Consider the following 20,576-nt stretch of genomic DNA (forward strand, 5'->3'; position numbering starts at 1 on the left):
GAACCAAGAGAAGGCTGCGTTACAGAGGACAATGAAGTGGAGAGTGTGCAGGAGAAGGTGACGAACAGTGTCAAAGGCAGCAGAAAGATCCAGGAGAATTAGTAAGAAGAGACCCTCAGACTTGGCTGTGAGTACAGTAGGTCATTGGTCACTTTTGTTAGTGTTGTCTCGGTGGAGTATAGAGGAGGGAAACCAGATTGCAGAGTCAAGCAGGGAGTTGGAGGAGAGAAAGGGCAGTCCAAGGGTGCACCTGTAAATGCTACAGCTTCACGTTAAGTCATGTCTTCAGTCCCTTCCCAGCTATACACCATGCAACAGAATGATGACAGCATCAGTATCGTTCTTAAAATAATGTCATTTATTGTTAATTTACAGGGATTACAAATACACATCCATATCACCGTCTGCTAGCCACGATACGCAAAAAAAAACAGAAAATCAAGGTCAATTCTTCTATTTGAGAGTGTAACCTAACACCACTGCAAAAGCAGTATTATTATTTATTTATTTTTAACATAATTTCATATTTCATCAAAATCTGGCTGATTCTACATTCCAATAAACAAACACTCATTTTTTTTTTTAATGGGGATCTTTTAGTAAACTGTACTTTCTAGCAGTTGGGGTTTCAGCCACTCTGTGCAGTACTGCCCCGATCGGCACCATCGCCGTTTCATTGACAACCCCATCCCTTTTGGAAAGTGAGATTGCACAGGTTGTACCTTTTGGAGAGTGGGAGTCTCGGAAAGATAGCCAGGTGCTGTGCAAATTAACGCCAATGATGGGGGAGGAAAACTTTTTTTTAATCTTTCAATATATTTTAAAACAAAAAGAATTTCATACAAAGGGGATTATTCTCTAAACTGCGATATTGCAGTGAAACTCCTATTGAAGTTCCTCTTAGGGCAAAAGTGAATAACGGATAGTGGCATATTTAATACAGTAGGAAAAATGCAGATGATTGATACCTTTAAGTATTTTAAAATGATTTTTTTCCCCAGAATCCTTGCCGACTACTTCAGTAGTTCTTTGTCTTTTTCACATGGTAACAACACTCGCTGACTTTTTCACATATTGTACAGTACTAGCCATTTTACTACAAACTCAAATGCAACATTCTTTCTTTGCATAGGGATAGAGTTGTATTTTTGTGTAACCCTCTGAATTTTCGTGACGCACTCAGCTGAGAGACGTGGCCTCCCCATGAAGCCCTCTTCCCCTTGCTCAGCTCCTTTCATTGGAATGTGGCTTTCATTTTCTATTGAGTATGTGTGTTGTTATACAAAACTACTGGGTTACAACCAGTGGCCATTGTGTGATGGTTTTGGGGTGTGCAGGATGCACCTTTATTCTTACCTATGATCCCAGATGTTCCAGTTCTTCTTTATGAACTCACACTACCCCTTTCTAAATGAATAACAGGAATGTATATATTTGATGTACCATATATCTATATTTGTATAGCGCCATCTATGTACAGTACTGTATAGTGCTTCACAACATAATAGATGCGACAAAAGAATATGAGATGTAACACATAATGGGAGTAAGAACAAAAGTAAAGAATAGGAAAATTATTCCTGCCCTGAAGAGCTTACAATCTAAGTGGTAAGTTTAATTGAAATAGTTCCGCGGTATTACTCTGTCTCAAATGACATTCAGAAGGTTTTTCCCAATTATTTAATAATAATAACAAAACAACAACTTTATTTCACATAGCGATTTTCTCCCAATGTGACGCAAAGCGCTTCACAATGACAATATCGCGCGTGGTGCGCAGCACACAGGATTATTTACACCTCTCCAGGTGATCTTACACTCTATGTTTTTGGTGCCTGGGGCACAGGGAGATAAAGTGACTTGCCCAAGGTCACAAGGAGCTGACACCAGGAAATAAATCAGTGATAGTATCACTACATTTGTTACAGCACTTATTGTAACTGTCTGTCAGTGCCACCGCACATTATGTCTCTCTTCATGCGTTCCTGACATTTCTGTACTCATTGTGAAGCAGGATTAGGGGAATTTGTAACAGTTACAAACGGTAGCTTAGCTTTCAGATGGATGGGAAGTTTGGCAGAGAGATACATGGGGCAGAAATATTGTAACATAATTGTTAGATCGGGAAGCTGCACTATCATCAATCCGTAGTATGAATTTCACCTCAGGAGAAGCCTGACACTCAGAAGTCAATCACAGAACTATGGTGTTTTACAGAAACACTGCAGCTCCCAGCGTCTGCATTGTACAACTCTGCTACTGCATTTCCGGTTCCCCAGTGACCTGCAGTACTTCTGTACCATAGTCAGAGATAGGATCTTGTTGTGATTCTCTAGCACTCAACTTGCACATTAACAATGGATTACCCCATCAAAGCTTTAACAGCTATAAAAACCTCCTTTTATTGCTGCCAGAATCACTATACACTTTCCTAAATCTGTCTCAGCCTCTCCCCTCCTGAAATCCCTCTTGTGGCTTCCTATCAAATCCCACATCTCACACTCAATTTTCCTCCTCACTTAAAAGCTTTACACTCCTCTGCCCCTCCTTACATCTCAGCCCTAATTTCTCGCTATGCACCGCCTTAAACCTTTCTCACTGACTGCCCCACACCTCTGGAATGCCCTTCCCCTCAATACCCGACTAGCACCCTCTCTATCCACCTTTAAGACCCACCTTAAAACACACCTGCGTAGTGAAGCATACAAGTAGCTCCGTGGCTAATACTATACACCTCATACATAAACCTTGGCCCCCTGCAGACGCACTTACCAGAACACCCTCCTACTGTCTCTGTACGTTCTTCCAACCCACCAATTAGATTGTAAGCTCTTCAGGGTTATTTGTATTATTTGTTATTTATGATTGTCGTGTGTATTACTGCTGTGAAGCGCTATGTACATATAAGGCGCTATATAAATAAAGACATACATTCATACATATTATGCGTCGCTCTCACAGCCACTGCTCCAGCTCATAAAACACTGGTCCAAGTTCCTTAAAAGTACAGATGTAGCAAGACTTCCTATCCTCGGCGGCATTGCCACGCGTGGTCGCGGCATCAAAGGATTAACACTGCCGGGGCTCCCATTCAGAATCACGGGCCCCCGCAGTCCCATGGCGGCAGACACGGTCCCCAGCACCGCAGACTTTTGCTAGTGCGTCCGTGGCGCCCGGGACATTAAGCCTTGCTACATTTGTAGTAATACTGCACTTGCTTTGAAGAGATTCTTATGTTAAACGTTAGGGCAGTTTTTGCAATATTTAAGATTTAAAAACACAAAGTGATTGTCCTCCATTCAAAAAAAGAAGTGGACCATACATTTCTTTAACAAAAAGGCGTGAAACCCCTGATATGTAACAAAAAAATGTGGTAGTCTGTACCCCCAAGTTACATCACACTGACTGACCACTGTCCTAAAAAGAAGATACAGATTCAGCCACCAGTATCCGATCACTTGCCTGGTTAAAAACTAAGGCATCTCACAGTAAATGCCTCAACAGGGGTCCCTGCAGTCCCATTCAGTTTAAATGACACTGCAGGGAGCCCCCGCTGTGTTAATTCGATGGGCCATAAGTAATCTCACGGAAATGTTGAGGCATTTACGGTGAGATTGCCCCAGATTTTCCAAGGCAAGTGATCTAATACTGGTGGCTGCATCGGTATGTGTAAGCTTCCAATGTCAGGCACACCATTTCTAAGTATAACACAGTTTGGAGTTGCATCTGATGGGTAAGCTCCCAAGGAAGGTTGACCTTCTGTGCTGTCATCCCTGCGCCAGAGGGTGAAACATCAGACTGTTCACAGAGGCCTTGGGAGAGCAAGAGATAAAAAGAACAAGATAGAGACCAACACAAACATGGTAGAGATGAAAAGATTAGGCTGGGTGAGTGAAGGAAATGTTAGGACAGACAAGGAAGAGGACAACATGAGTGATTGCGGACAAGAAAACACCCAAATAACACAATGTGAATGGACAAGTCAGGGCCCTTCCGCAGCAAGTGAGGAAGAGTTACTGTGCATGTCAAGGAAATGTGTCATTCTTTCAGACATGAAAGCAGCAGCTCATTCAGGATCTGAATATAGACATGCTGCTAAATACAGTGATATCGAGCGGGATTACTCAGCTCCCACTGGCCTTGGCAAGTCACTGCATCTCTTTGTAGTGTACATCAGGCCAAACATGACATGGGGAGTACATTATACTGCACTATTCTGTGGGGTATTACTGTTCCGTAGACGGCATTTCCAATGGTTCATTACTGGGTTGCACTCACTGTAAGTTCTGGCAGCGCGCACGTGTTCATTTCATTGTATAAATACTAGTGTACCCAGCACTGCTGAGGTGTTAACACAGGCGGTATGATAACAGGGAGAGGCAGTGATAGCACATCTTTGTGGATAGCGGTCAGTGTCATTAAAACAATAGTAGCACTGTGCTTGCTCCCTTACACAATCCTTACACACATAAGTGCACAGCATTTGACACATATCTGTAAAACATTTATGCTATGTGCTGTACAAATACTGTCAGAAACGTTTGAAATCAACAATTTTTTGTAAAGGTTTGATTCCACATAGATCAGGGGTAGCCAACTTCCAGCCCTTAAGGGCCACCAACAGGTCAGGTTTTCAGGATATCTCTGCTTCAGCACAAGTGGCTCAGTCATAATGACTGCGCCACTGATTGAGCCACCAGTGATATCCTTAAAACTTGACCTGTTGGTGGACCTTGAGGGCTGGGGTTGGCCACCCCTGACAGATCAAAAAAATGATGCAAACAACTAATCACTACAATTGTCTTCTGTATAAAGATTGTCACCTTTCATGTAACTGTTCTACTTGTTTGTGTCATGTGCAAAATGAATCTGATTTGACTTTCTCTGGGAACACAGAATTGTACCTGTTTGACCAACGATGGCTTCATAATTAATTTACAAACAAAACCAGAAGAACAATTCACCTGCGGATTTGAGGACTGGCAAACAGTCTTATTATCAATAGATATGGGGTGGAGAAACTCACCAATGGTTTAGCTCATCATGATAATGTTAAAAGTTGAAAACATTATTTAGGGATATTTATGCTTTTTTATTTAAAGATGTCAATCAACTCCTTTGGACCTATTGAACACGCCGCTGTCGTTAGTTCGCTTTTGGCAGATTTATACTGCCCGTTAAAAATAAGTACCCCCTAGTACCATTATAGTGCAAACATTGTTAGTAAATGAGGGGGGTGGGGGAGAGTAATAATAAAGGGATGGGTAAGTATGAAGAGGACTCTCTCAGTACAGTAACTTTGAGGGGAAGTCCACTGCCTCCTAAATACCCCTATTTAGGATGCGATGTGCATTCCTGTGTGATAACCAGACGCATTATAGGGGAGGAAGGTAGGAGGGTACAGACCAGGTGAATTCTATCCTGGAAAACATCCAAATAGAACATATTTTGGGATTTTTTTTCCATAATTGGAATCAAGAGTCCCTCGCACCTGGACAACGCTATTTCTAGCTCCGCCGACACCTCGGTATACAAGATATTGACCCTTAAAGTTAAATCCAAGATGGCCCTGGGTTAATTTGATGATGTCACAGTTTTCTATTGGCCCATGGGAGTGAGGCTTGGAAGACGGCCATATTGACTTCACAAAAGGGACCAGAAATACTGGCACATTAAAATGGAACCATGGGGTCCACAGAGCTGGGAGTAGCACGGTTCATCGACAAATCGGTGCGGTTCTGTAATAAAAGACATTTGACAAAAACTGGAGCAGGGAGGGTTGCTGCTTTAACTGATTAAAAGTAACCTCACGGGAAATAGAAACACAACTCAATCATTGACAGATTACAGCAGCATGTCACGGCTGCAAAATAAAGTAGTCCTGAGCATAATTGCTTATTTCCACTCCAAAGTTTCCGCTAATACAACAGGGGCCCCATCTCCAGAAGGATATAACATACAAGTGCACTTAAAATAAACCATGGATTGCATTTTAAAGGACTGAAGGACCTCACCATGTACATCACCGAAGAATATACAGATGTAACCTATTTTGTTTTCTTCCTAACCCAGTTCCCCAGTAAACTACGAGCCAAGTTTTGTCAGTAATTAGAAAGGTGTGAGTACATCTTCACTGAGCCACATCTAATTGATTTCTGTGCTGTATCTCAGGGGACGCTATCTCTGAGTTATACTGGGTTCTGAGTACCTCTAAATAATTACGTTGCCATAGAAATTAATTTATCGAAGAAAAATAAATACCAGCACAAAAAGGTTATGTGTGAAGGTGAGAAAGTATTACTACAGTAGCATGGGGAATTAATGAAGTATGTGGATGGCTGGGGAATTAATTAAGTCAATACTGTAGTATAGGCAGTTAAGGGAAACGTTGGTCTAAAAATAGGCTGTTAAATGGGTTGTCTACATGGGTCAAAAAGTCTTTATCTGCTGAACACTCTAGAAACTGTTCCACTCCAGATCTTCGGTCAGACTAATCAGTTGTCTCGATGTGTTCTCTAGGAAAGTCTGGATTGTCTAAAAATACTCACATTATTCACTACCACTATTGAGTGACGTATGTTTATGAAATGTTGCTTCAACCATGTTACTCTCGGAGGGACCTGCGACACAAGGATTCTTAAATATGATTGTTGAGCAAGTAAAAACTCCCTGTACAGCAGTGGCATCACAAGAATACAGCTACACTCTATAATTATTTCATTGCAACCATTCATGGTCTCATGGTTGTATATATTAGGGATTGAAAATATTACGCGCCACCACATTTTGTTTTTTTTTGGTTAGAAGATGAAAATCAAAAGGCATCTGCGCAGGAAGCAGGAAAGTCAAGATCTGAAGTGGAAGGTAAGCTCCTTTCTCCCAAGAACCAATCATGTTCCATTTTTAGTTCCAAGATCATTAAAGGATCATAAAGAGTTACCCAGGCAAGTAAATGTCCCAGGTGTTAAATTCACAAAGGATTGGGTCTTGTATTTACAATGTGTCTTTTGCAGAGTGGAGGATTTGCATTGAACATCCAAGAGCAATTTGCATTCCATCCACCAATTGAGTTCCATAGGGATTAAATATTTAGCAGTCTAACGTATTCTTGAATACGCCATGGTGGTCATATTCAGGCTGAAAGGAACAGATGGATTTTCATGAGATTTCCAGGTATCTCAGAGTCCCCCGTGACATTTAGCTAATGCAATGACCGCTGTTCATTTGTTCCATCATCCATGTGTCCGTTGGGACCACCTCTGCTCTGGAAAACCAGATCTGTGAAAAGGGAACAGATTAGTAAAAGTGTTTAGATATATAGAAGACATGAATCATCACTCTGGGGAAGGGCTCTCAACATGGTTATTATTGTGGGTTTAAAGAGCAGGGCAAGGAACCACAAAGAATAATTTCAGGAGGCACAATGCCATGCACATTGGGGGAAGGCCATGCAGATTGGGGGGGGGGGGGGAGACATGCAGATTGGGGGGGGTGGGGAAGACATGCAGTTTGGGGAAACGCCATGCAGATTGGGGGTACACCAAGCAGATTGGGGGTACACCACGCAGATTGGGAACAGGTTTTGCAGTTTGGGGAAAACGCCATGCAGATTGGGGGAACGCCATGCAGATTGGGGGAACGCCATGCAGATTGGGGGAATGCCATGCAGATTGGGGGAATGCCAAGCAGATTGTGGGAATGCCAAACAGATTGGGGACACGTTTTACAGATTGGGGGGAACAACATGCAGATTGGACCACCAAACTCTTGGTTAGTACTTTCACAATAGGGTAAACCGCTCATACTTTCACATCTTTTAGGGCAAATGTCCCACAGTACATGCAATCGGGGGTTAAGAAATGAAGAGAATCACAAAAGTAAATTGTAACCAATAAACTTTAAAATCAGCATTTCTGCTATTGAATTGATGTTAAAAGATGCATTCGGAATATGTTTCTATCAGTCAATGGGGAATATGAATAAAGTGTTGCACACTGGATATTTAATAGTATCAGTGCCTTTATCTGGTTTCGTACAGTATACTGCTGCTGATGCACATTGACGCAGATTTAAATGTTTTCTCATTGATTTATTGCAAATTGTACAATCTTTATATTTATCCCCAAATGTATCGAGCTCTTTTTGCCTTGTCATTTGAAAAGCGGGTTCACAGAGCATAAGGTTAGTCGTTATTATAAAGGGGTATATTCAGTTCCCTGTCGGAAAGTAACTTTAACCATTCTACCTTTTGTAAAAACATAACAATTGCCAAGTCTGAGCTGGCATCAACTCCTCTGGCTAACAGAAATATCCCTTTTTCATATGAAATAATAAAGTTTCAACCAAAACGGAAAGTGTATGTTCATCTAGAGCAGTATTTTTCAACATTTCTTTGCTTAAGGAACCCTATAATTATATTGTCAAATTCTGCAGAACCCCAACCCTCTCTAATAGCGCCTCTGAGATCAGATGCATTGTAAGGAACCCCAACCCTCTCTAATAGCGCAACTGAGATCAGATGCATTGTAAGGAACCCCAACACTCTCTAATAGCGCCTCTGAGATCAGATGCATTGTAAGGAACCCCAACCCTCTCTAATAGCGCAACTGAGATCAGATGCATTGTAAGGAACCCCAACCCTCTCTAATAGCGCGTCTGAGATCAGATGCATTGTAAGGAACCCCAACCCTCTCTAATAGCGAGTCTGAGATCAGATGCATGCTAAGGAACCCAAACCCTGTCTAATAGCGCACCTGAGATAAGATGCATTGTATGGAACCCCAACCCTCTCTAGTAGCGCGCCTGAGATCAGATACATTGGAAATTCTTCTGTATTCGGTACACTTTTCAAATGACCTGAAGATTGCCGGGAACCCTTTAGGGATGCCCGGGGAACCCAAGGGTTCCTAATAACTTTTGTTGAAAAACACTGATCTAGATGTATGTCACGGGAGCCTGACAGCCTCAACAGTTCCAGCACACTGTCTCACGGTGGTGGCTGTTTATGAAGGTCTTCTCTTTGCAACACCTCCTGCAGAAACACAGCCCCAGTTTTTTTGAAGACAGCAATCTCACTTAAAGCAATAAGACCTTCTTCTCTGGTTGATCTGGTGCTGCTGTTTGCACCAGTGTTTCCCAGGCAATGCTAGTTATTAAAGACTTTAATAAACAGCCCCCTGGACAGTCTTCAGTAGCACAGGTTTTAACAAGGAAAAAGAGACAGAAGGTACTAAAAAGGGAAATAGTTTACCTTGTATTTCCTGCCGCTGGCTTCATACATTTCCTAGAAGCTGGACGAAATAAAAGAAAGATACTCGTTAATACTTCCTTCAGGTGACTTCTCTTTGATCTTCGTAATGTAAACATACTCAACCAGGAAAGATACAATGGCCAATGGTTTCTTTTGTTGGCATTGTCATATGTATATTTAATAATAACGATACCCATCTTATCTGCCCGATAATATTAATCGTATGTTGCTAGGTCTAACACAATGCTTAAGTACAATGGGTCCAAAGGGCTTGACACCTGATGTTTGATACTAGGTGCTAGGACCCAAGGTCACGAAGTGCCGGTACTGGGTCTTGAACAAAGTTTTCCCACATCAAAGGTCAGCGCAAGTGCATTCATTTACGTTCAGCTCTATATTTTCAGCGCTTTGCGCAAAGTACAACCCTTTATACAGATTCCCACAGAATCTGGGGAGGTGAAAGGTTTCCAACCTTTTTTTGGTTAAGGAACCCCAAGTGAAACTCTGAGGAACCCCAATCCTCTCTAATAGCAACTTTATCATCTGATGCATTGTAAGGAACCCCAACCCTCTCTAATAGTAACTCTGTGATTAGATGCATTGTAAGGAACCCCAACCCTCTCTAATAGTAACTCTGTGATTAGATGCATTGTAAGGAACCCCAACCCTCTCTAATAGCAACTCTGTGATTAGATGCATTGTAAGGAACCCCAACCCTCTCTAATAGCAACTCTGTGATTAGATGCATTGTAAATTCTTCTGTATTTGATACAATTGTCAAATGACCAGAAAATTGCAGGGAACCCATTAGGGATACCCGGGGAAGTCAAGGGTTTCTAGGAACCCCGGTTGAAAAACACTGCTCTCTATATACATTAAAGCAGGGGTGAGCAATTCTTTTCTGTGGAGGGGAACTTGACATATTATATTTGTTAAGCTAAAAGCTCTCAATGGGGGGGAGGTGGGAGAGTTTGATTGATACAGCTCACAGCATGCAGTCTGCGATTAGATAACCTTAGTTGATTTGTATCAGCGTGCTCGGGAAACCACCTCTCACAGGCTGGGGCCATGGTACTGCTGACCGTGCGGACGCTTTCCATAAGCTGAGCGAACACACTGCCTTAAGGCAGTGTTCGCGTCCATGCGGCGTGCGGGCGTGGAGGCAGGACTGGGCGCGCGTTACGCAAGAAATCAGTTCAAACTGATGTCTTGGCGCGACAGGCCGGTCATGTGAGCAGTTCGCCCAATGAGGGCGAACCAGCTCCGTGACGCCCCTAGGCACGCCCCGTTCACCATGGCCAGGTAAGCGCCCGCTCACTGACCAGCCTCCGCACGGGCGAAGACACCATGGTCCCAGCCTCAGACTGCATGCTGTGAACTCAGCGTAGAAACAAAGTTGCACATAGCTTTAGTTGATTTGTATCAGCCTACTCGTGAAACCGCCTCTCTCAGACTGCATGCTGCGAGCGCTGAGTGCCCTGACGTCAGAACGCACGCACCACCTTCGCCGTACGCGCTTTTTCAAAGCTTCTACCTTTTCTACCCAAGTTCTGCGGCAGGAGAAGGCGTACCTGTCATGCCAATGAGGACATGCTTCAATTATGGCCTTCCTCTGCTCTACAGTATTTCAGACACACGTTGAAACTGGTGTCGCGAGAATCATTCCCGGAGGAGCCAAAGATCAGCTTTTCTACACCAAAGGACTGACACCTGCACCAAGGACTAAGGACATGTACTGCTAAGGATTGGTATTCTCTTATAGATGTGCTGCGCCAAGGACTTCGCGCTCTCTTGTTATTGATTGATACAGTAACCTTATGGCCGGAAGGCTAAGGTTAGTTATGTTTGATTATTATTGTTGAATGTAATAAATAAAGCTGTGGCCTTTACCACCATATCCTATTGTCTTGTCTCACCTTTTGTTATTACGTTTAAGGGGGATATGCGTCCTGGGCAGGTCATTACTTTTTTGGAAGCTCCTTACACCGAACGCCTGCATCTAATGTCATCTAACTGGTTGCCAAATTGTATTTTTCCCTGTTCCTTCAGGAAGCTTCCAAAGCCCAAACCTTAATCCCCAAACTATGTTCTATAGAACACAGGTATATAAAAAAAAAAAAAGAATAGGAGGAACTAGGAACTATAGAAAACATATATGGCACAATATGAGTGGTTAAAAAATGTGCGGTAGAAAGCATTTATATGAAGCATCAGATAATAGTTATAGTGAGAGGTTACGTGGAGTACAGGCATACCCCGCATTAACGTACACAGTGGGACCGGAGCATGTATGTAACACAGGCATACCCCGCATTAACGTACGCAATGGGACCGGAGCATGTATGTAACACAGGCATACCCCGCATTAACGTACGCAATGGGACCGGAGCATGTATGTAACACAGGCATACCCCGCATAAACGTACGCAATGGGACCGGAGCATGTATGTAACACAGGCATACCCCGCATTAACGTACGCAATGGGACCGTAGCATGTATGTAACACAGGCATACCCCGCATTAACGTACGCAATGGGACCGGAGCATGTATGTAAAGCGAAAATGTACTTAAAGTGAAGCACTTCCTTTTTTTCCACTTATCGATGCATGTACTGTACGGCAATCGTCATATACGTGCATAACTGATATAAATAACACATTTGTAACAGGCTCTATAGTCTCCCCGCTTGCGCACAGCTTCGGTACAGGTACGGAGCCGGTATTGCTGTTCAGGACGTGCTGACAGGCGCATGCGCGAGCTGCCGTTTGCCTGTTGGGCGACATGTCCTTACTCGCGAGTGTACTTAAAGTGAGTGTCCTTAAACCGGGGTATGCCTGTAATAGGAGTTATGGGGTGACCAGACTTAAATCCCAATGCCTTAGAAATCTGGGTTGTACTGTACATGCTGTACACACGGCAAGACATTTCATCAAAAGTTTATGACATTTGATGCACACTCCGGGACACAGAATAATAGCTTTACGTACGTCATTGCGAGACTGCAAAACCCAGGGATAGGATCCCTTTTGCTAAATTGAAACACACTGCCTGAAGCAGCCAGCAGATCAGGGGACTTTCATGGCTGGGCCGCTGGAAATATGTCTCGGATACATTTTAATATGAGAATATCTTGAACAATAAAAAAAAACCTGGTTATTTTCCTGCCACGCCTGCATTACAGTTTACGTCTCGACCGAGAGGGAAGGAGATGAATGGGGCAGTTTCCAGCTGAGGGAGACAAGGCCAGTACTGGGGAAAGGATTTGGGTTTACGCGAGGCAGAACTGCACAGAGGGGGTCAGAGACGAAGCCACGTCAGACAGCAGCTCCGCGCTGGAAACTGGTCAGTACCCACTCCATGCCTGCCATTTGAGATGTTTGTGGAGTGCACTAAGACAGCAGCTTTACACCAAGATGCCATATACCTAACTACCTGTTGTCTGACTGCAAGCAGGGCAGAACCCTTGAGTTCTTATAGTGGATAATCTTGTTTAAAGCTGATTTTGATGTGCAAAGGGAACACAAAATGGCCGCCGGTCACATAATTTCCAATAAGTCAATAAAGAAATTGAGGAGTGTCATTTCTCTCCTGACTGGCTGCCACCAGTGCACCCTCAGTTTTATGTCTCGGGTAAGATAAAAGATATAAATATGCACAATATGGAAAGGTTGCTGATTAAAAAGTGTTGTTTCATAATAATTTCTCCCCTCCTGACCTACACTAACTCTCTTCCCTGCTGACCTGCCCTCACTCTCTCATCTGCTGACCTGCCCTCACTCTCTCCCCTGCTGACCTGCACTCACTCTCTCCCCTGCTGACCTGCTCTCACTCTCTCACCTGCTGGCCTGCTCTCACCTCTCTCCCCTGCTGACCTGCCCTCACTCTCTCCCCTGCTGACCTGCCCTCACTCTCTCCCCTGCTGACCTGCTCTCACTCTCTCACCTGCTGGTCTGCTCTCACCTCTCTCCCCTGCTGACCTGCCCTCACTCTCTCCCCTGCTGACCTGCCCTCACTCTCTCCCCTGCTAACCTGCCCTCACTCTCTCCCCTGCTAACCTGCCCTCACTCTTTCCCCTGCTGACCTGCCCTCACTCTCTCCCCTGCTGACCTGCCCTCACTCTCTCCCCTGCTGACCTGCCCTCATTCTCTCCCCTGCTGACCTGCCCTCACTCTCCCCTGCTGACTGGCTCTCACTCTCTCCCTGCTGACCTGCCCCCACTCTCTCCCGTGCTCTCACTCTCTCCCTTGCTGACCTGCCCTCACTCTCTCCCTGCTGACCTGCCCTCACTCTCTCCCCTGCTGACCTGCCCTTACTCTCTCCCCTGCTCTCACTGTCTCCCCTGCTGACCTGCTCTCACTGTCTCCCCTGCTGACCTGCCCTCACTCTCTCCCCTGCTGACATGCCCCCACTCTCTCCCCTGCTGACCTGCTCTCGCTCTCTCCCCTGCTGACCTGCCCTCACTCTCTCCCCTGCTGACCTGCCCTCACTCTCTCCCCTGCTGACCTGCTCTCACTCTCTCCCCTGCTGACCTGCCCTCACTCTCTCCCCTGCTGACCTGCTCTCACTGTCTCCCCTGCTGACCTGCCCTCACTCTCTCCCCTGCTGACAGGCCCCCACTCTCTCGCCTGCTGACCTGCCCTCACTCTCTCCTCTGCTGACCTGCCCTCAATCTCTCCCCTGCTGACCTGCCCTCACTCTCCCCTGCTGACCTTCCCTCAATCTCTCCCCTGCTGACCTGAAGCACTCTCTCCCCTGCCCTCCCTCTCTCCCCTGCTGACTTGCCCTTACTCTCTCCCCTGCCCTCCCTCTCTCCCCTGCTGACCTGCCCTCACTCTCTCCCCTGCTGATCTGCTCTCACTCTCTCCCCTGCTGACCTGCCCTCACTCTCTCCCCTGCTGACCTGCCCTCACTCTCTCCCCTGCTGACCTGCCCTCATTCTCTCCCCTGCTGATCTGCTCTCACTCTCTCCCCTGCTGACCTGCTCTCACTCTCTCCCCTGCTGACCTGTCCTCACTCTCTCCCCTGCTGACCTGCCCTCACTCTCTCCCCTGCTGACCTGCCCTCATTCTCTCCCCTGCTGACCTGCCCTCACTCTCCCCTGCTGACTGGCTCTCACTCTCTCCCTGCTGACCTGCCCCCACTCTCTCCCGTGCTCTCACTCTCTCCCTTGCTGACCTGCCCTCACTCTCTCCCCTGCTGACCTGCCCTCACTCTCTCCCCTGCTGACCTGCCCTCACTCTCTCCCCTGCTGACCTGCCCTCACTCTCTCCCCTGCTAACCTGCCCTCACTCTCCCCTGCTGACCTGCCCTCACTCTCTCCCCTGCTGACCTGCCCCCACTCTCTCCCCTGCCCTCACTCTCTCCCCTGCTGATCTGCCCTTACTCTCTCCCCTGCCCTCACTCTCCCCTGCCCTTACTCTCTCCCCTGCCCTCACTCTCTCCCCTGCTGACCTGCCCTCACTCTCTCCTCTGCTGACCTTCCCTCAATCTCTCCCCTGCTGACCTGCCCTCACTCTCCCCTGCTGACCTTCCCTCAATCTCTCCCCTGCTGACCTGCCCCCACTCTCTCCCCTGCCCTCCCTCTCTCCCCTGCTGACCTGCCCTCACTCTCTCCCTGCCCTCACTCTCTCCCCTGTTGACCTGCCCTCACTCTCTCCCCTGCTGATCTGCTCACTCTCTCCCCTGCTGACCTGCCCTCACTCTCTCCCCTGCTGACCTGCCCTCACTCTCTCCCCTGCTGACCTGCCCTCACTCTCTCCCCTGCTGACCTGCCCTCACTCTCTCCCCTGCTGACCTGCTCTCACTCTCTCCCCTGCTAACCTGCCCTCACTCTCTCCCCTGCTGACCTGCCCTTACTCTCTCCCCTGCTAACCTGCCCTCACTCTCTCCCCTGCACCCACTCTCTCCCCTGCCCTCACTCTCTCCTCTGCTGACCTGCCCCCACTCTCTCCCCTGCTGACCTGCCCTCACTCTCTCCCCTGCTAACCTGCCCTCACCTCTCTCCTCTGCTGACCTTCCCTCAATCTCTCCCCTGCTGACCTGCCCTCGCTCTCCCCTGCTGACCTTCCCTCAATCTCTCCCCTGCTGACCTGCCCCCACTCTCTCCCCTGCCCTCCCTCTCTCCCCTGCTGACCTGCCCTCACTCTCTCCCTGCCCTCACTCTCTCCCCTGCTGACCTGCCCTCACTCTCTCCCCTGCTGATCTGCTCTCACTCTCTCCCCTGCTGACCTGCCCTCACTCTCTCCCCTGCTGACCTGCCCTCACTCTCTCCCCTGCTGACCTGCCCTCACTCTCTCCCCTGCTGATCTGCTCTCACTCTCTCCCCTGCTAACCTGCCATCACTCTCTCCCCTGCCCTCACTCTCTCCCCTGCTGACCTGCCCTTACTCTCTCCCCTGCTAACCTGCCCTCACTCTCCCCTGCTGACCTGCCCTCACTCTCTCCCCTGCTGACCTGCCCTCACCTCTCTCCCCTGCCCTCACTCTCTCCCCTGCTGACCTGCCCTCACTCTCTCCCCTGCTGACCTGCCCTCAATCTCTCCCCTGCTGACCTGCCCTCACTCTCTCCCCTGCTGACCTGCCCTCACTCTCTCCCCTGCTAACCTGCCCTCACTCTCCCCTGCTGACCTGCCCTCACTCTCTCCGCTGCTGACCTTCCCTCAATCTCTCCCCTGCTGACCTGCCCTCACTCTCCCCTGCTGACCTTCCCTCAATCTCTCCCCTGCTGACCTGCCCCCACTCTCTCCCCTGCCCTCCCTCTCTCCCCTGCTGACCTGCCCTTACTCTCTCCCTGCCCTCACTCTCTCCCCTGCTGACCTGCCCTCACTCTCTCCCCTGCTGATCAGCTCTCACTCTCCCCTGCTGACCTGCCCTCACTCTCTCCGCTGCTGACCTGCCCTCACTCTCTCCCCTGCTGACCTGCCCTCACTCTCTCCCCTGCTAACCTGCCCTCACTCTCTCCCCTGCCCTCACTCTCTCCCCTGCTGACCTGCCCTTACTCTCTCCCCTGCTAACCTGCCCTCACTCTCTCCCCTGCTGACCTGCCCCCACTCTCTCCCCTGCCCTCACTCTCTCCTCTGCTGACCTGCCCTCACTCTCTCCAATGCTGACCTGCCCTCACTCTCTCCTCTGCTGACCTGCCCTCACTCTCTCCCCTGCTAACCTGCCCTCACTCTTCCCTGCTGACCTGCCCTCACTCTCTCCCCTGCTGACCTGCCCTCACCTCTCTCCCCTGCCCTCACTCTCTCCCCTGCTGACCTGCCCTCACTCTCTCCCCTGCTGACCTGCCCTCACTCTCTCCCATGCTGACCTGCCCTCACTCTCTCCTCTGCTGACCTGCCCTCACTCTCTCCCCTGCTAACCTGCCCTCACTCTCCCCTGCTGACCTGCCCTCACTCTCTCCCCTGCTGACCTGCCCCCACTCTCTCCCCTGCCCTCACTCTCTCCCCTGCTGATCTGCCCTTACTCTCTCCCCTGCCCTCACTCTCTCCCCTGCCCTCACTCTCTCCCCTGCTGACCTGCCCTCACTCTCTCCCCTGCTGACCTGCCCTCACTCTCTCTCCTGCTGACCTGCCCTCACTCTCTCCCTTGCATGCTGCCTGAGTGGAGGGGCTGTAACTCACAGTCAGTGGGTCTGTGGAGAATGCAGCCACACTTCTCCTCATCTCATTCTCAGTGCCTCGTAGCGGGATGAGGGACATATTCCCAAACCTGGAGTCCTGCTGCGCCCGCGGTGCCCTTACCTTTAAGGGTTCAGTGGGCCACAGGATGCCACCCTGGTGAAAAGAAAGGTGATGGTGAGCACATCTGCAGGTGTGTCTGGTGCGCACAGGTATACGATGAAGCAAACTGATGACATCGGGGTTGGAAGAACATTAGATTAGTAGGGAGCTCTGCTAAGTGTATCTGGGCTGGGGGCTCTGCTAAGCACATCTGGGCTGGGGCAATGCTAAGTGTATCTGAGCTAGGGGAAGTGCTAAGTGTATCTGGGCTGGAGGTTCTGCAAAGTGTATCTGGGCAGGGGGCACTGCTAAGTATATCTGGGCTGGGGGCACTGCTAAGCACATCTGGGCTGGGGCAATGCTAAGTGTATCTGGGCTGGGGGCTCTGCTAAGTGTATCTGGGCTGGGGGCTCTGCTAAGTGTATCTGGGCTGGGGGCTCTGCTAAGTGTATCTGGGCTGGGGGCTCTGCTAAGTGTATCTGGGCTGGGGGCTCTGCTAAGTGTATCTGGGCTGGGGGCTGTGCTAAGCACATCTGGGCTGGGGGCTGTGCTAAGCACATCTGGGCTGGGGGCTCTGCTAAGTGTATCTGGTCTGGGTGCTCTGCTAAGCACATCTGGGCTGGGGGCTGTGCTAAGCACATCTGGGCTGGGGGCTGTGCTAAGCACATCTGGGCTGGGGGCTCTGCTAAGTGTATCTGGTCTGGGGGCTCTGCTAAGCACATCTGGGCTGGGGGCTGTGCTAAGCACATCTGGGCTGGGGGCTCTGCTAAGTGTATCTGGGCTGGGGGCTCTGCTAAGTATATCTGGGCTGGGGGCTCTGCTAAGTGTATCTGGGCTGGGGGCTCTGCTAAGTAAATCTGGGCTGGGGGCTCTGCTAAGTGTATCTGGGCTGGGGGCTCTGCTAAGTGTATCTGGGCTGGGGGAAGTGCTAAGTGTATCTGGGCTGGGGGCTCTGCTAAGTGTATATGGGATGGGGGCTCTGCTAAGTGTATCTGAGCTGGGGGCACTGCTAAGTGTATCTGGGCTGGGGGCTCTGCAAAGCACATCTGGGCTGGGGGCACTGCTAAGTATATCTGGGCTGGGGGCAATGCTAAGTATATCTGGGCTGGGGGCAATGCTAAGCACATCTGGGCTGGGGGCTCTGCTAAGCACATCTGGGCTGGGGGCACTGCTAAGGGTATATGGGTTAGAAACATCAGTGAGTACATCTGGGTTGGTAGAATGGATGTGCAAATCCTATTTTCTGGCTGCGTGCTCAGGCAGTACTTGTGCAGTAACCCTTGCTTGGTACTGTATGATAAAAATGCTCTTTAAAATGACACTCGTCTGTACCTGTACAAAACTGAACGTGGCAAACCATTCTCTCATCTCTGCCAGCGTCTCACAGCCGAGGTACCTGAAAGAGGCAACAGAATAAAAACACAAACAGATCAAAAGGCTAGAAGGTCAGAGGACTGTGTCTGCAGGCACCACAAACCCATAGGGGATTAGATTCAATAAGCAGTCACACGGCTCCTTTATAGCTCAGGGAGAACTGCAAGAAAAGGGCAGTCTCAAGGGAGAAGGAGGCTCAGAAATATGGTCTACAAATGGAACTGCACAATACACACACACACACACTTATGCACATACTTTTTGCACACCTGTATGTATATACATATATATATATATATACACACACATATTGTATATATAAACACACATATGCATATAAAGTTATGCAGCACAATGATATAAGAGTTGAGTGGGTATCTTGGTTTCCTGCCCTGAAAAGCTCACAAACTGAAAGTGCCGCCTGCGTGACCTGGGGATAAGGCGACTCGCCAGATGTTACATAAAGCGAACATCAGGATTTAACCCAGTCACTGCCACTTCGAAGGCCAGTAGAGTTACAGCACGACTGCGCCTCCTCCTCGATGCACAAAGCAGCAGAAACATGCATATAACACCGGCGGTGGGCAGGAGTCCGTGTGAAGAGCTTGGATGTGGTTAAAGTCACTAGCCAGTCAGCTGAAATATCCATCAGCCATTTACCCTGGCGCCCGAGTACCTCTGCTGCTCTGTCCTTTCCGGGTAATGCTTCCTGCTCCCACGGGAGGTCTCCAATATCTCCGCAGGACACGGGTTCCCAACTCCAGTTCTCAGGAACACCCAACAGATCAGCTTTCAAGGGTATTCCTGCTTCAGCGCCGGTGGCTTAATCAGTGGCTCACTCATTTTGACTACACTCCCTGTGCTGAAGAAGGGACACCCTTAATACCTGGCCCGTTGGGGTTCTCGAGGACTGGAGTCGGGAGCTCCTCCATTCAAACCAAACTCGTATTCATTCTTGCAATCTCTCTATTAATGCAGCAATCCCACTGACTTCCCTTCTTTCTTTTTTACCTGTACAAGGGTAACCATGGAAGGACCCCGATTACTATGAGCGCCCCACAATTTATTTATTTTTAAATATTCACTTCACCATGTTCCTTCATCTTTGGGGAACATCTACATTGTAACTTGGATAAAGTAGATGGAGATGACGATTGTGTTGTTTCTTGTTACAGTAGCATTTCACCCCAGGAAGCGGTACGAGTTTAACTCGTGTAACGTTGGTATCTGTTCTCCGGAGCACGTCCTGATCTTCCAAAAAAACAAAAAAAACCCTCGTAATAGTTGAAGAACTGCTTCAGAATCAGTCTCCAGAACAGAGCATCAGATCCTAAAAACAGCACTGGAAAGGGCAAGACCAGATCTCTTCAATACACACGCCCCAAAATTCCTCTAGATAGCACATCCACATCCTGCTATAATGCAGAACACAACGGCGTTTCCATAGGACTCCATGGCAATGCCGGTACAGAATATCCCTTGTAAAGTCCTGGGAGTCACCAATATAAAGCCAACATATCACTCCTGACGATGTGACGACTTTCCACTTGGGTCTCCAGCACAGGAGCCACATGGTCCTCCCGCAGACAAATGTTCTCGTCTTAAGAGTTTTTCAAAGTGACATATTTCGGGAACCCGGGGGTCGGGGTAAAGCAAGGTAAAATTAAAACAAAAATGTGTTAATGGCGGGGGTGGGGCTTTCTGCTTTCATTTTGGTCACGTTTGGGATCGATTGTTGATGTTACTGTGACATTGTTTATTTTATGATTGCATACACACCCCGTACCTATACGGGTGACCCCTAAATGTATTATCCCGCCCAGCAGTGAGCGGCGGGTTTGTGCCGCGCTGAAGTGAGATAACAAAGGACACGTCCCCTGCGGCTGGCTCTGGCAATATAGAAAGTCTTACCACGGATTCTTCTCTCTCTTCTCGTTCGTGTATATAACCGTAAATCCCCACCTGCAATATAAAGAGAGAGGCGTTGCCTTCCTTGTTTAGCGCAGTGTTTGTCAGTGTAACATGCTGGCCGCGCAGTGTGTCAGAGTAACATGCTGGCCGCGCAGTGTGTCAGTGTAACATGCTGGCCGCGCAGTGTTTGTCAGTGTAACACGCTGGCCGCGCAGTGTGTCAGAGTAACACGCTGGCCGCGCAGTGTTTGTCAGTGTAACACGCTGGCCGCGCAGTGTCAGAGTAACACGCTGGCCGCGCAGTGTTTCAGAGTAACACGC

General features: G+C 48.3%; 1 protein-coding gene across 3 annotated transcripts; it reads right to left on the reverse strand.

Annotated features, from left to right (window-relative positions):
• Nucleotides 1-335: 335 nt before the first annotated feature.
• On the reverse strand, nucleotides 336-20,390 carry LOC142490462 (arf-GAP with Rho-GAP domain, ANK repeat and PH domain-containing protein 1-like). 3 transcript variants are annotated; one of them, XR_012800064.1, is made up of 5 exons: nucleotides 20,257-20,390; nucleotides 18,304-18,367; nucleotides 16,873-17,025; nucleotides 9,251-9,290; nucleotides 336-7,278 (listed from the first exon to the last, which is right to left on the reverse strand). XR_012800064.1 is itself a non-coding variant. In XM_075592795.1 (5 exons), exons 1-4 carry the CDS (start codon nucleotides 19,459-19,461, stop codon nucleotides 9,273-9,275), a joined length of 261 nt encoding a protein of 86 aa, XP_075448910.1. In that variant the 5' UTR covers nucleotides 19,462-20,243; the 3' UTR covers nucleotides 336-7,278; nucleotides 9,251-9,272. The 3 variants fall into 3 exon arrangements, 1 of the variants encoding a protein (XP_075448910.1); XR_012800065.1 differs by lacking the exon at nucleotides 20,257-20,390 and adding an exon at nucleotides 19,357-20,240; XM_075592795.1 differs by lacking the exon at nucleotides 20,257-20,390 and adding an exon at nucleotides 19,436-20,243.
• Nucleotides 20,391-20,576: the final 186 nt, after the last annotated feature.

Source organism: Ascaphus truei, chromosome 3, assembly GCF_040206685.1.
Source record: "Ascaphus truei isolate aAscTru1 chromosome 3, aAscTru1.hap1, whole genome shotgun sequence".
Classification (NCBI taxonomy): Eukaryota; Metazoa; Chordata; class Amphibia; order Anura; family Ascaphidae; genus Ascaphus; species Ascaphus truei.